At 36.3% G+C, this 16,887-nt stretch overlaps 1 protein-coding gene across 6 annotated transcripts in view; it reads right to left on the bottom strand.

Moving 5' to 3' along the window:
* The window catches only part of PAWR (pro-apoptotic WT1 regulator), a 109,120-nt gene that overhangs the window by 30,448 nt on the left and 61,785 nt on the right, over nucleotides 1–16,887 (bottom strand). For all 6 annotated transcript variants that reach the window (XR_009543350.1, XM_060165203.1, XM_060165206.1 and 3 more), the window contains exon 3: nucleotides 8,486–8,617. Coding sequence is in view for 5 of the 6 variants with exons in the window: in XM_060165203.1 (XP_060021186.1) it covers nucleotides 8,486–8,617 (132 nt within the window). In the remaining variant the exon portion in view is untranslated. The remainder of the gene's footprint in view (nucleotides 1–8,485; nucleotides 8,618–16,887) is intronic.

Here is a 16,887-nt window from a genome sequence, read left to right as displayed (position 1 = left end):
TAAAGTAGGCATTTTCCCCTAACATGATAAAACTTAAGACTAATACACATTTAGAGTAGAATTTTAATAAATACAGAAAGGTGAAATGGAGGATGTTGGAGGATGTTTTCAGCAACACTACACTATCGTGGCATTATACTAATGTTATACTTTGACCCAACTATAAATGACTTAAAGTCAGTTATCAGGTAAGTTTCCATTTATGTATACTAATAAGTTGTATAATATCTGTTTTCTACGTTTCTCACAGCTTTTTTTTTTTTAAACAACTAGTGACTTAAAACATATGTCAACTTTTACGGTATTTTCTCTACAGCTAGTTTGGTGCAACTGATCAAATGACAACTTGGACATACTTGATCAAATTATTCCATGCTCATGTCCAAGATGTATAAACAATAAGATTTAAGCCTATTTCTGTATAACTAATATTCAAGAGCTAAGATTCTAAAGCAGACCAACAACTCTTAAGCTTATTGTTTATTGGTTAGATGTGAATATGGTTTTTATTAGACAACACTTAAGCTTACTGTTTATTGGTCAGATTTGAATACAGTTTTATTAGATTATACATTTTGTAACTAAATGTTATTTCACAGTGACTCTACTAATCAAATTCTATTGCTTAGGGACTTCCCTGGTGGTGCAGTGGTTGGGAATCTGCCTGCCAATGCAGGGGACACAGGTTCAAGCCCTGGTCCAGGAAGATCCCACATGCCGCAGAGCAACTAAGGCCGTGTGTCACAACTACTGGGCCTGCACTCTACAGCCTGCAAGCCACAACTACTGAGCCTGCGTACCACAACTACTGAAGCCCGCACACCTAGAGCCCGTGCTCCACAACAAGAGAAGCCACCGCAATGAGAAGGCCGCACACCACAACTAAGAGTAGTCCCCGCTCACCACAACTAGAGAAAGCCTACGTGCAGCAACAGAGACTCAATGCAGCCAAATATAAATAAATAAATAATAAATTTATATATATATATAAAAAATTCCATTGCTTAACAATGGAATGTTCCCCAAATTGGATAGACAATATTAGCAGAGATTGGGAGGGGTGGTAGCCTGCTTCTCATGTGTATTCAAGACTCACATTTACAGATGGAATTTAACTATTCCCTGCCAAAAAGAGGAAACTGAAATGATAGAAAAAAAAAAAAACATCAGCCCCTATAGTGCAGTAGAAGAGTCCCTTATAACTTTAAGGAGGAAAATTCTTGTTGTTTCTATACATTAATACAAAATTCTACACAAATATAAACCTTAGATTTGTTAACTAGAAGCCTCTATATTTCTGTGACCACAAAGATTTCCAAGCAAAGAGTGATAATGTCATAATTACTATAATTGTGAAAGTTGAAAATTCCATTCTAAGTGTGTGGGGGGAGAAGAAATACCTTCAGTATCACTGAAATTGCTTGTAAAAAATATGAATGCTAAGACTATATTGGTCTTAAAAGTTTCAAAGACTATGTAATTAGACCTTCCAATAACCCTAAAGTTTATTATACAACTGATTTAAAATATACTTTTCCTGAAATAATCTTTCTTGTAATGGGTGGTTTATATTACAAAAGGGAGGGGGAAAGGCCTATGTAGAGCTTAGAAAATGTTGGCAAAGCACGAACTGTTTTATGTGAGTTTAAATAAAACATTCTGCTTCATTCAAGCTTAGAATGGTCAATAAGGAAATTCCACGAACATTGTCTTTACAGGTGCAATGGCAGATCAGCACTTGTAAAGTATAAACGAATATAAAAGCATATGTGAAATAAGATCAGACAAATACAGGCCCAGTAGAATATAGTAAAATAATACTGAAGTTATTCAAATAAACTTGAATAACTTCAGTATAGCCCTTGGTAAACTATGGCATACCATGGTAACTGGCCCTCAGGACTAACTTTAAAATACCTATACTGGTATATATAATATACTAAGATACAATGTTGAAGCTGAATGCAGAACAGAATATCTGTAATGTACAATTGAGAAAAATAACTTTAAAAATGAGAATAAAATAAGGACATTATCAAATTAACAAAGATTTTAAAAGGAAAAACTAAATAATAACCAATATTTGTAACTATAAATGAAGTATAACCTTTAAAAATTGTGAATCACTATATTGTATACCTGTAACTTGTATAGTATTGTATAGCAACTGTACTTCAATTAAAAAAAAAAAAAGGAAAAGCTCATTATTCCCCTCCTTTCCTGAACGCCTTAGTCCTAAAGCCATTAGGTGGGGCAGAGCAAGGTGGGGAGGAAACAAGGTGGCCCCAACCAGGGTATCAGAATACCGGAACACTCCATGAAGAAGAGCTGCTTGGCAAAAAGAATCAGAGTCCAAGAAAACTGAGGCCAGCATCCATACAGCAGGGGGACTTAGCCTGGCATGAGAAATCAGAGCCTGAGCAGAATGAGGAGGGGTCTACAAAGCATGAAAGGGAAGTTAGGTTATCAGGCCTGAGGCAAGGTCAGAAAGGGAGTCCCAGGAAGGGATACTGAGAGCCCCAAGCATGGTGTGATGGTCATCCATTCATGAGGGGGGCCCAAAATGGGGATTTAGAGCCCCAGAAGGGTAAAGAAGATGTTCCCTCAAAAAAGGCAGCCTGGGGCTTCCCTGGTGGCACAGTGGTTGAGAGTCCGCCTGCCGGTGCAGGGGACACGGGTTCGTGCCCCGGTCTGGGAGGATCCCACATGCTGCGGAGCGGTGGGCCCGTGAGCCATGGCCGCTGGGCCTGTGCGTCTGGAGCCTGTGCTCCGCAACGGGAGGGGCCACAGCAGTGAGAGGCCCACGTACCGCAAAAAAAAAAAAAAGGCAGTCTGGCATGGAGAATTCACAGCCCTTGCAAGGTGTGGAGAGCATCTCTGTAGGGCATGACCAGGGCTGACGTGCCAGAGCCCAAATAGGATGAAGAGAGTGTCCACAGAGTGGCAGCCTGGCCTGGAGGTGTCAAAACCCAATCAGGTGATAAGGGGTCCCCATGACGGAGTAATCCAGCATGAGGTCTCAGTCTGAGCGGGAACAAAGGAAGACCCTAAGGAAGAGCAGCCTGTCACAGGATGGAGAAGCTAAGCAGGGTAAGGACGGAATCCACAGGGGGGGTGAACTGGTGTGAGGAGTCACAACTCAAGCAGGGTAAAGAGGGCAACCTGCAGCTTCACAAGGGATGCCCAAGCCTGAAGAAACTGAGGAGAGTGTTCATGCACAAGGTAAAGCCAACGTATGATGTCAGAACCCACTCGCGGTACGGAGGGCATACGTGTGGGGAAGGAGTGGCAATGGGAAATAGGTTACATATAGGGGAATTGACTAAATAAGAAAACACATTAAGAATAACGGGAAACAGGTTCCTCAGTGTCACAAAAGGAAGTTACAAATACTAGATTTAAGTCTTGTGATATTAGATTAGAATTGGCCATATTGGTATAAATTAGTTTCAGTATCTACATAGATAGATGTAGTTACCTAGGTAGGTAGGCAGGCAGCAGACAAACAGATATGTATATGTATGCATGTACATAGAGACACACACAGTAGGTCTGTACATAGAGAGGGACTACAAATGGTGACATCTCAATAACATGAACATAACTACAGCCCAGATCTTGGCTTCACAATATCATTTACCAGTAAAAGGAATCAGGGCTCCTTAGAGAAATAGCTGCTAGCTTCCAAGACTGGAGTAAGAAGCTAAAGATGAGTCTGCATTATCTTATTATGCCAGAAAACAAAGAAGTATTCCAAGAATGATGGAGATGTAGCAAAGGATACAAAAGGTTAAAGGGGCTCTCACTGGCCAAATTTGGGATAAAGTGACTATTAAAATAAATAATGATGTGCTGTGGTAGGCAGAATAATGACCCTCAAAAGATGTTCACATTCTAATCTCTGTAACCTTCAAATATATTAGGCTACATGGCAAAGGGAAATTAAGGTTGCTAAATCAACGCCACTAAACAGGGAGATTATACTGGGTTATCTGATGGGCCCAATGTAATCACAAGGGTCACTGAAAGTGGAAGAAAGAGGCAGAAGAAGGTCAGAGGGAGATATGGCAAAGAATAAAGGTCACAATGCTGACTTTGAAGGAGGAAGAGGGACAAGGAATACAGGTAGCCGCTAGGAGCTGGAAAAGGCAAGGAAACTGATTCTCCCCTACAGCCTCCAGAAAGGAATGCAGCCCTGATTTTAGCCTTTGATTTCAGTCCATGATTTTATTAGTCCAGTGAGACTTCCAACTTACAGAAGTGTAAGTTGATAATTTTGTGTCATTTTAAGATACCAAATTTGTGGTAATTTGTTATAGCAGCAATATAAAACTAATACTGATGGTAAGTAAAACCCATCAGATAAAATAGGTAATAGTGAGTTGATACAGATATACAGATATAAATAGATGATAGATAAATGGACAGAGATAAATAGAAAGTTTGATGGAGATTAAGGTATCTACATGGTTCAAAGCACTTATCCACAAAATACTTATTAAGAAGGGGCAGCGAAGCCTGGCAAATACCACCTTCATCACACGACCAAAGTGATCATCATCAGCAATGGAACAAACTAAAATCATGTGTGACCTGATAGGATACACAATGAGAAAAACATAGCACCAATTTTGTGATATTCCTGACAAAGACATATAACCTGAATCTAATTATAAGTAAATATTAGATAACCCAAACTGAAGGTCACATCACAAAATAAATGACCTATAATCTTAAAAAGTGTTAAGATTAAGAAAGTTAAGGAAAGACTGTATCAGATTGAAGAACAGATATAGTGACTAAATAGAACATGTGATTCTGAATTAGACCCTCTTGCTATAATTTAAGACATGACTGGGACAACTGGCAAAACTTGATGATGGCTGAATATGTTAGATGGTAAAAGAATGTGTCAATTTTAATTTCCTATTTTTAAGAGGTGCGTTGTGGTTATGTAGGAGATCTTGTTTGTAGAAAACACACAGTGTAGTATTGGGGGTAATAGGGCATCAAGTTAGCAACTTACTCTCAAACATTTTAAGGGAAAAAAATTCTCTGTACAGTACTTGCAACTTTTCAGTAAACTTGAGATTGTTTTAAAAGGCAAATCAATAAATAATCAAAGAAAGGAGAAAAATAAAACTCATAAATGTCCTCTCACAAAATGCCATTATTTACATAAACTGATAAACTTTTCTTCATAAGTAATTTAGGCAATATGTATCAGAAATTTTTAAAATCTTTAAAATGCATTATGGGGAATTCCCTGGCGGTCCAGTGGTTAGGACTCTGTGCTTTCACTGCCGGGGGCACAGGTTCGATCCCTGGGGGAACTAAGATCCCTCAAGCTGCGAGATGCGGCCAAAAAATAAATAAATAAAACATTTAAAAATGCTTTATGGCTTTTGGCCCAATAAGTTCATCTCTGGTAATCTGGCCAAAGAAAATAATTCAAAACACAAAAAGCTTATTTAATCTCCACAGATGTTAATTCCAGTATGACTTATAATAGTAAAAACGTTTAACCACTGAGGATTTGTATTAATGGGAAATTTGTGCCACCTATTACACACATTAAAAAAGAAAATTCTATGCCACTGAAAATAATACACAAAGAGTTTTGAATAACATGAAAAAAAATGTTCATGCTGTAACACCTACAAAGAGAATTTTGGCAATACCATCAAAATTACAAATGCACATTCCTTTTCACCCAGAAATTCTAGTGCTAGGGTTTTATCCTACTGATTTACACACACATATGCAAAAGAACATATATTAAAAGGTTTTCACCACCACATTGTTTGTAAAAGCAAAAAATTATATATAACCTAAATGACCATCAACAGAAATTAGTTAGAAAAATTATGATACATATACAAAATAGAATATTCTGTGTTTACAAAAAAATAATAGGGAAGCTCTTTATGTACTCCACAATATTAAATGAAATGAACAGGATGCAAAACAGTGTGCTAAAAATTAGTGAATACATATATATATATATGTGTATATATATACACACACATATATATACATATGTATATATACATATATGTATATATACATATATATACACACATATATACATATGTATATATACATATATGTATATATACATATATATATACACACATATAGACATAAATTTGTTTATGGACTACCTCAAGAAGGATCTAGAAGGATGTGCAAGAAAAGAAAGCACTAGTTGCCTCCAAAGAAGGTTACCAGGTAGCTGAGGAAGACTTTTTACCTACACCTTCTTATGCTTTTTCCATTTTTTAGCATGTGATTATATGCTTCTTTTAAAATTAGTTAAGCCTAAAGTTTAAAATTTAATAAACAGTTCATAAAATACATAAGGAGACCAAACTAGGTAATTTCCCGTCTTTTACATTTTCATTTTTTTCAAATTTTCTAATTGATCATGTATTATTTAATCAGAGAATTAATATATTACTTTAAAAACTGGCATATTATCTAGGGAAAAAACATGGTTAAAAATGTGTAAAATCATAGCTAAAAATATAAGAAAAAAATATAAAATCTCATTTTTTATTACCACTACTCCATATTATTTGAAAAATGCCAAACAGAAACTTAAAACACTCTAACCTTTCACAGAGCTTACTGTTATGCCAAATTCATGTTCCCATTTCATTCTTCATTTAAAAAAATTTGTTTAACTGATTCACATACATAACGCTAAGAAACAAAATCTCTCTGTCCTATTCAAGAAAAGCCTTAAAACAACCAATGATGCCAATATTTTCTCTCTCTTTTTGTTGTTTTTGAAGTTGGAGTTATAAATAAAATCTATATCTTATCTGAGTAATAGAATATGTGAGTTTAGGTAGTAACTCAGAGAGAGGTCAACTATGTAGACAGAAAAGTTCCTGTTCCCATTCCAACTTCAATGTGGCAATTTGGGATCCACTGGAGAGTTTTTGCCTCACTTTCATCCTAAGCACATAGCCTGGAATATACATACTTAAAACCAAGATCATCAGTGAGTTACATCCTAATTGCTAATGAAACAAACAAATAAACAAAAATGAGAGAAATGAAGGGCAGACCTAGGAAGAGACTAGAAAAGCTACAGGAAAGAAGATAAACTGGATAAGGCAGAAAGCTCCTCAGAGAGCCCCGATCAGCAGAGACTGCTACATATCTGGGTATAAACTTGGAAATAAACTAAACACTAGGCTCCTCAGCTTTGACTGGGTAAGGAACAGAAAGAAATCAGCCCTCTTTCCAAAAGCTGCTGCCTGATGTTAAGTGACATGACCAAGAACTAAAACCAGTTCTAGACTCAATCAAAATGCTATATTGTCTCTATCCCAATAAATTAAGCCTATTTCTTCTCCTGGAATAGGCACAGATTTAATTTCAACTTTGCTGTAATACACAAAAACAAAGGATACAAAGATACTTTAGATTATGAACAGTCACAGAGGTGCTGAGAGAAGCACTGCTGCTTAGCTTACACTATGTTATAATAGGGTATTCTAGCAGTAGCAACTGCAGTACAGGGGCACAGAAAAACCCACATTACCATTCTTCGCATCAATGTATCTGCCTCAAAGAGCAGAGGAAAAAGAAGTTTTGCGTTCACATCCAAACCATTTCAAAATATTTTGCCTCTCTCTGCCAAATGCCTTCTATCATAACCTTGCAAATTAATAGACAAGTTTACATTTCATTTTTTCCATCAGTAAAACAGGGAGATATGTGTACTGCTCGGAAACTCCTTTTAGAGTAGTATCATAATAAAATGCACTTAAAAAGTCAAAGCTGGAACTCTGAAAAGACAACACAGTAGCTTACAATCTCAAAATGTCATCAAATTAATTTAAGATTAGATTTATCAAGATAATTCCCAAAGTACAGTTTATATGGAATGATTCTGAAGAGTGATTTGCTTTAAACTCAGGCACCCCAATGCCAACAACTCCCAATTTTCTGTGCTACAAGAAGCCAAGATAACAGCTAATTGGAAACTGACTTAACTTTTGTTTTAAAAAGTATTTTATAATTACACAGAAATATGGGTGTTTCTGGCAATTCACAATACTACATGTTGTGTTTTATTATTATGTTGAAACATTTGGCTTGGTAGACACTTGTTATTCAACTCTTTATTTGCTACATAATTCTAATGCAGATATCAGCCTGGAACAGTACTCTCCACTCACTTAAAACTCACTAATCCTTACTTTTTTAAGAGCAAAAGGGTAATTATTTTTCCTGCTTATTTTTACAACAGATACTGTTTAAACCTGCTTAGTCAGTAAATATTCACTGGTCAGGAACTAAGGACCAAATACTGCTTACGTCAAAAAGTATTTAGATATAAGGAAAATCACTGGTTAAATCCATTTAAAGTACTTAAATGGAGTTGATGCAACCAAAATGAAACATTATTAACAGTAACTTAAAAATTGTTAAAATAGCTAGTGACATTCTAGAATTTTTAAATACTCACTTGTAACAGATAGGAACTTCCTGGATCTAATAAGCTTACAGCCTCATTTTGCATCGTGTTCTGTTGTGTAATTGCATCTTCTCGTTTCCGCTCTTTCTGCCCAGCTTCATCATCTTCATATTCATCTAAGCACTGAAAGAAAGAATAGTTTCCATTTTACTTCTATATAATATTAATACAATGTTTTGATAGTACGTGAAGATACATTTGATAGCATTAAGAAATACTAAGCATTCAGAAACTACACAATAAAAGTGTTCCTTTCAACAACTGGTACATTTAATTCCTATAAACTAAATTATCTGCTTAAAATCCAAACCTCCACATTCACACCCTTGTCAACATCTTTCTAGGCTCTAGGCTCTAACTACCAGTGACAAGGTTTGCTTAAAGGTAGGGTTCACTCTTTCTTCATCATTCAATCTTCAAGTAAATGGACTACCTTAAAGCACTTTTTGGAAGGTAACAAAAGACACACCACACAGACATGGAATGTAGAGTCTAACGGGAAGGGGTGTGTGTCTGTGTGTACATGTGCAGATAACTTAATAATAAAAGCCACTGAAGGTAGGGGTGTGTGTGTGTGTGTGTGTGTGTGTGTGTGTGTGTGTGTGTGTGTGTGTGTGTGTGTGTGTGTGTGTGTACATGCGCACATAACTTAATGTTAAAGGCCATTTTCTACCTTAGTAGCCTATAAGTATCTTCACCTAGGGAGTAAGTCTTCTACAAACACTCTGTAGAAGAATTTACAATTTAAAAAATGCGTTTAATTTGGAATTGCAGATATTAAAAAAAGAAGAATCTCAGATGATGGGAAGAACATATGGAAAAGCTTACATGAAAGGGTGCTGTTTAAAAAACCGAATCACCACCTGTGTTATCTACCCAGACTTTTTACATTAATAAAAAAAAAACAAAACCAACAACCCATAAACAGAAACTAAACTCTATCCATTACACCCACTGTGAAATAGGTCATCTGTTCCTTGTAACTGAACACATTCTTAACCAATATACTGCCTGTGTGTGTTTTGTAAGAGACAAAAAATAAATAATATCTCTGCAGGCACTTTGTAAACACTAAGACACTGACCAAAGCACAGAATAGCAGGAAAGACAACAGTATTTACAAATTGTGCAAAGAGAAAAGAAAGGCTGAAGCCACTGTGCAAACCAAGAAGGATCCCTGGAGCATCTGAAATAGGAGAACACAGAAAATAAGCCGCACATTCAAAGACACAAGGTCCATAGCGGGGGGTATGGAAGAAAGCATCTGTTTGACATGGAGTCTTAAATCAGGATGATGTGGAGGGAAAGCTGGGGGACAGAATGGAAGGGATGAATTAAAGAAACAAGTAGGCTGAGATTCCAGAGAATGTTTAGGGTCTCTCCTGTAATGCAACTAACTATGTGTACAGGTGTCACCTGGCCCTCTTCTCACCCTGTGGGAACTGGGGCTTAGGTAACTGGTACAAGAAAAATGATAACGCTGTGGCTACTGCTATTGCTGTGAGGAACAAACTGTTCTTGACTCCCAGGAGACTAGTGTCTTCTGCCAGGATCCATGAAACCAGAGCAGGCTAACTCGTTAGCTTGTAAGCAGGGTAAGATCTCAGATCCTTCAAAGTCCTTGACAGAGGTGAGTATTGGAAAGGCATATGCTCTGATCACAAAGAAATACAGATAATAAATAGCCTAAGAAGTCTAGACTTTTCATTACGTAACACTGAAACATGTTACAGTGCTACAATTCCCTGGAATATAAGTAAAACATGATCAAAACTGATTTGGGGAAAGGAACCTGTATACAGCAATTCAGAGTTCTGATTAACAGGGACCAGAAGTGGAGACTAAACAACATAGTAGGCAATGGGATCCTATGAAAAATGATATATCTGGGAATTCCCTGGCAGTCCAGTGGTTAGGACTCAGCACTTTCGCTGCCGGGGCCTGGGTTTGATCCTTGGTCGGGGAACTAAGATCCCTCAAGCCTCTCAGCATGCCCCCCCCCCAAAAAAGATGTATCTTAGGTGGAAACAGAATCAATAAAAGGAATCTAGTAAAGGGTACCAAAGTTTAAGAAATTAGTCCTGATTAGAAAACGAATCTCTCTTAGGACTTTTAAAAAGACTTTCTCAAACCAATAGACAGTATCATGTTTTATGCCAAAATATCAACAAAATTTAAATGCAAAGCCAGACTTAAGACACTGATGTCCACTATCAACAGGGTGGTTACCATCACTCTGGAAGTACTATTTGGTAAAACTAGGGAAGAAGAATAAGAGATTTCAGCATCAGAAAGGCAAATTTTCATCATTTCAAATGATACAAATTTGTCAGAAATATTTTAGAATTACTACAGTTCCTTAAGATGGTTTTTCATTAAGCACACAGAAATAAATAGCTTCTCAGAGTAACATCAATAGCTAGTTAGATTATATAATTTTAAGAGTAACCATAAAAATAAACTAAAAAAACTTTATGAAAAAACTATAAAACTTTACTGAGTGGTATAAATTAAGATCTCTTCTTAAGAAAAAAAACTAATACTGAAGGTGTCAATATCTGTAAATCAATTCATAAGTTGAATTTATTTGGAAAGTAAGGGTGGATCATCTGGATGCATAATTACATAAGACACCCAGAAAAATTACTTCTTAAAGAGAGTTATGACAGAACACTCACTCTAACTAACATTAAAATGTATAAAACCACAACACCGAAAACTATGTGATAAAGACACTAGAACGGAAAAGAGAGTGGAGTACAGAAATTCTTCAATACATAGTACTGAGACAAGAGTCAGCAAGACTCTAAGACCTAGAAAGAATAAAAAGTGGTCTCATCTAGCCTTCTACTCTGTGAAAGCAATCATTCTCTGGTACCTGGGCTGTAAAAATCCCTGACCGTAGGATCAAATGTCAGTAGCATGAATTCTTAAATCATAGAGTAATATAGACTCACCAGCATTAAAAGAAAGCAGAAAAAATAAACTTCAGTAAATGTTTGCTAAATGAACCAAGATGAGACAAATTAGGGAAATGGACTGTTGCATACCAAGTTAAAATTCTGAATGTTCTTTTTCTTGGCAACACTCTTACACCCACTGACCTGGGAACCTATTTATCACACATACTATCTCTGTGGAGAGTGTGTACATCTTACTTTCCAGGAAGCTTTTAGAATAGGAATTACTTGATGAATCACAATTTCCCTCCAAATTGACAAAGGTGGGTAAAGACATCTCCTATTCTACTTCTTGTAAAGATTAATAATTTTCTAAGCACAGAAGCTGGCTGGTATCCTCAAGGGAGAGAGAGAGTTGGTCTTTAAATAAGTACTAGCAAAAATAAAACCAAAAAGAACCCTAAATATTTTTTAAAGCTTCTTTCTATGAATTATAAGCTTTTTATCTGGGAGGGGAAAAGATGAGAAGAAAATAGCTACTGATTTTATAGTATACTTACAACAGTAATGTGGGACTGAATCTCCTACCTCTCTTCTCAGCTCTCATTTATAGATAAATGTAATAAACATGTAAAAGTTATTCTCTCCTTTCACACAGATTAGAGAGGAAGTTGCATGGGAACTGAGTTAACAATTATTTGAAACAAACCAAAAAGTCAGATTTTATGAAGTGATAATAATAAGCATCACTAATTCTCATCAAGCTCTTTGCTCTTCCCAAAGGTACATTTAGAGTGTTAATATTTTAGCAAATAAAACCTCAGAACAAAAAAGGAAATGTATGATTTTCATTGCTAATAACAAAGTATCAACACTGGAAAAAAAAAAGAAGCTACTTTGAATAATTTTTTATAACATGTAAGATTATTGCTCAGATCTGACAAAGTAACCAAATAAAAAGAAAATGGATTTTTTGTTAAGTCCTATTAGTTAGGATTCAAAAAACTGTACTTCATAGGAGCACAACAGAAAGTTCAGAAACAGATCTAAATAGACAAATTGTGTTTACAATAAAGTAGAAACTCTTACTGGTGGGAAAGAATGGGCTTTTTTTAAAACACATGGTTTGGGGATGACTGGATAACTATGTATTTTCTAATGTGAAATTGGATTTATTCCACATACTAGGATAAATTCCAGTACATCATTAAAAATGAGCAAGGGCTTCCCGGGTGGCGCAGTGGTTGAGAATCCGCCTGACGATGCAGGGGACATGGGTTCGTGCCTGGTCCGGGAAGGTCTCACATGCCGCGGAGCGGCTGGGCCCCTGAGCCCAGCGGCCATGCTGGGCCTGTGCGTCCGGAGCCTGTGCTCCTCAACAGGAGAGTCCGCAACAGTGAGAGGTCCGCGTACCACCAAAAAAAAAAAACAAAGAGCAAAAATTTGAACACTCTGCTGAAGAAAATATAGGGGTGACAAATAAATACATGAAAAAAAGGCTCAATATCAGTACTTATTAGGGAAATGCAAATGAAAACCACAATGGGCTATCACTACATACCTACTGGAATAATAAAATTAAATATCGACTAAAATTAAAGTGTTAATGAGGATTTGAAACAACCGAATGTCTCCTATATTGCTGGTAGGAACTAACAGTGGCGTAGTCATACAGGGAAACGCTTGGCAGTTTCTTATAAATTTAAATATATGCTTACCATATGACCCAACAATTCTACTCCTAGTTAGTTACGAAGAGAAATGAAAACATATTCACTCAAACCTTACACAAAAACTTGAACAAAAAAAAAATAAGGGCTTCCCTGGTGGTGCAGTGGTTGAGAGTCCGCCTGCCGATGCAGGGGACACGGGTTCATGCCCCGGTCTGGGAAGATCCCACATGCCACAGAGCGGCTAGGCCTGTGAGCCAAGGCCACTGAGCCTGCGCGTCCAGAGCCTGTGCTCCGCAACGGGAGAGGCCACAGCAGTGAGAGGCCCGCGTACCGCAAAAAAGAAATAAAATAAAAAATAAAATAAAATAAAAATCAGTTTTCATAATAGCCAAAAACTGGAAATAGTCCAAATGCACATCAACTGGTGAACAGATAACCAAGAGTAGTACAGCCATGCAACAGAATATACTCAGTAACAAAAGAATTATGCTAAGACACCAGGAAATGAAGACTATATGCTGTGTGATTCAATTTCTGTAAAATTCTAGAGAAAGCAAAGTCATAGTAACAGAAAGCAGATCGGTGGTTGTCAGAAGCTGTGCCTGAGGGGAGCGGGCTGACTAGAAAGGGGCAGAATGAATGACGGAAGTGTTCTACATCCTGATTCTCATGGTGGTTTGCCCAGTTGTGCATATTTGTCAAAATTCATCAAATCACACTCTTAAGACAGTAGCATATTATTATATGTAAAAGACACCTTAATAAATATGACTTAACAAAGAAAGAAATATCGTGGAGGTACTGAACAAATAAAATGAGTTTTAAAAAAAACTGAACCTAAATCTGATTAAGACTCTAGATCCAACTACCAACTAAAGGAAATAGAGGGAATAGAACAGTATATTAGACAACACCATGGAGATGCAATCATGAAAATCCAGATTGTGGGGATATAGAAGACCACAGAGCAAACAGTCATCTGGGGCTACATAAGGTTTGTTGCTTAAAAAAAAAAAAAACACTTTAAAAACCATTCTCAGCTCTCCATCATATAGAAATAAGCCTCTGCTGATCCCTGTTATAACTATAAAATACAAATGGCCAGTTCTTACAACTAATAAATTGTAAGAAAGGGAGAGAGAGGGAAAAGGAGAAGAGAGCCACAAATTTGAAACTCAAAGGACATATGAATGAATATCAATATATTGACCTCATTTGCATCCTTACTCAAAGAAACTATTTTTTTTTCAAAGAAACTATTTTTAAAATAATCATTTAAGAGACAGTTCGAACAATGATGAAATCTGAAATTAAGTCTAAGGAGTTTCATGAGATTAAGGAACTATATTTAAGGTTTGACAGTGATATTGTTCTTTTGTTTTAAAAAGATTCCTTATATTTTAGAGACATGCTGAAATCTTTAAGAATAAAATAATAAGTCATCTGAGATTTGCTTGAAAATAACATAGGGATAGAATGGGTAGTGCGTGGTGGTATAGGTAAGACAAAACTGGTCAGGAGTTGATCACTGTTGAAGCTGAAGGATGTGGACATGGCGGACTTCACTGCACCATTCTCATGACTTTTATATTTGACCAAAATTCTCACAATAAAGTTCTAAAAGTAGCAATAAAATTTGACTGTGCACTGACTAAGTAACTAGAACTAGGTAAGTATCTTTCCTATGAAGCATAACATTTCTGCCTCTAGAGAACAAAATGGTGGAATATTATTTGAAAACTGTTTTCAAAGAAATGGAAATGTTTGCAATTTAATGTAGAGTGGGGAAAAATACTATGATGAATGATAAAAAGAAAAATATACATTATCTCTAGATTTTCTTTTTTTAAATTTATAACTGTCTATAAGTTATATTTTAGATTAAAAAATATAAGAACTCAGATTTTGGAATCAGAGAGACCTAGATTCAAATCCCACGTTGGTGAATTAAAATAGTAATAGCATCTACTAGTAACTGAATATTTTCTAGGTGTGTAGAGAGCACTGTTAAGCTCTAATATCTAGTATTTCAAATACAGGTAATTTTCACAAAAACCTTAGGAGGTGGGTACTACTTTATATAAGAGGGATGTGAGGATTAGAATTAAGTAACAGGACACAAAGTTGTTGAGGGGTACCGTCAGAACTCCAACCCAAGCAGCCTAACTACAAACCTCAACCTCAATTTTCCAACTACCAGTTGTAACCTATTCATCTGTCACGAAATTCATTTAGTGCTCTGCAACCCAGAGTTTATTTGAAGAAAAAGAAAAGGAACAGAACAGAAAATATCAGTGAGCACTTTTCTGTGAAACTTTGGTTTCACGTTATCTCGTGAGGGTCCTGGATCACTTTGCAGAACACAGAATTACTGGAAGTTACAGGAAAAAAAAGAGTGGTTATGAGTTGACTATTGTTGTAGCTGGATGACAGTTATATAAGGCGGGTTCATTTACTCTGTATTAGCTCTGTGTATGTTACCTTTTTTTTCCCCCATTTTTAAAGGGACTTTTAGGTTCTACCAGGTCTCACTTCCATGTTTATTTCAGTCACTGACAGCAGACCAAACTTCCCCAGGTCTCACCCATTCACTTGTACAGACTCTCATTTCCATACCACTCTGTACGGTCCCTAATCTGACCCAATCCTGTGTCCTTCCTCTCCCTTCCAAATCATTCCTCTGTGCGCCCTCTGGAATTCCTGCTGATTAACATTTTGCTTTCCTCAGCTACAGGATGAAACCTAGTTGGCTCCCTGAAAAAGCCCTTTCCCCTGTAGCTCAGTCAACTGGAAGCTATTTGTTTTTGAAGTTCTTTCATACCTTTGGGCCTGGTGGTAGGATTAGTGTATTCTCTGACTACCTCTCTGGAGCAAGTATCTCCTTTGGCCACAATGCTCTAGGCCAATGATTCTTATTCAGTCAATACCACTCCCTACAAGGCATGGAATTTTGTGGTGGCATTTTTGGTCATATTGATGACTAAGAAATATTACTTGTTTATGGATTGGAAGCATGAAATGGATATCTTGCATTTGAAAAATTAGTCCCTCTAAGATAGAACTGACCCACGTCCCATCCAAATGTAAAATGTAATACCAAAAAGTCATGCGGTGAAAAATCTATTTATAATTATCTGAGCCTAAACATATTTTACGGGGTGGTGGTGCGGGGGGGCGGGGGGATGGGGGAGTGGAGGTTCCAGAATTTTAAAATACATACAGATTTTTCCAGGAAGACAACTACCCTTTAAATCCAGAGAACATGATATTTCATTTGTTAGTAGCCTTATTTTTTTAAAGTTGCTCAACATTTTGGAAAAGGTCGCTGACAGCAAAACTATTTGTGGTATTTGACTCACTAATAAAGCACACTTTTATCAGTCCAAAAAAAGGTTTTTAATAATCAACATTTTATAAGTTCATAGACTAAAATAACTAAACAGGATCCATTTCATGGTAGCTTTTCCCTATTAATTTGAAAAAGCAGAACTCCACAAAATTCAGGAATCCAGAAAAAGCAACCAACATACCATTTGCCTACTTTAAACACAACTTGTATTAACATTTTTAAATGCTTCTAATATATGGAGAAGAGCATATTCAATAGAACTTTTTACTTAATAAGAATTCTTCGACAGTAAGTAAGCCTCAACAATCACTCATAACTATTATTTATCTGAAACTATGCACACACAACTAAAGAAAATACAATTTTAAAAAATATTTCAAATGCATTAAAAATTGTTAAAAATAATTTTTAATAAAATAAATGCTGAAGCCAAGTTTTGACACTTTCATAACTAGAATAAATTGTGTGGTA

The sequence above is a fragment of the Lagenorhynchus albirostris genome, chromosome 11 (genome assembly GCF_949774975.1).
Source record: "Lagenorhynchus albirostris chromosome 11, mLagAlb1.1, whole genome shotgun sequence".
In the NCBI taxonomy this organism is placed as follows: Eukaryota; Metazoa; Chordata; class Mammalia; order Artiodactyla; family Delphinidae; genus Lagenorhynchus; species Lagenorhynchus albirostris.
Note: the sequence above shows the minus strand (reverse complement) of the source record. Positions and strands in the feature narration are given on the sequence as shown.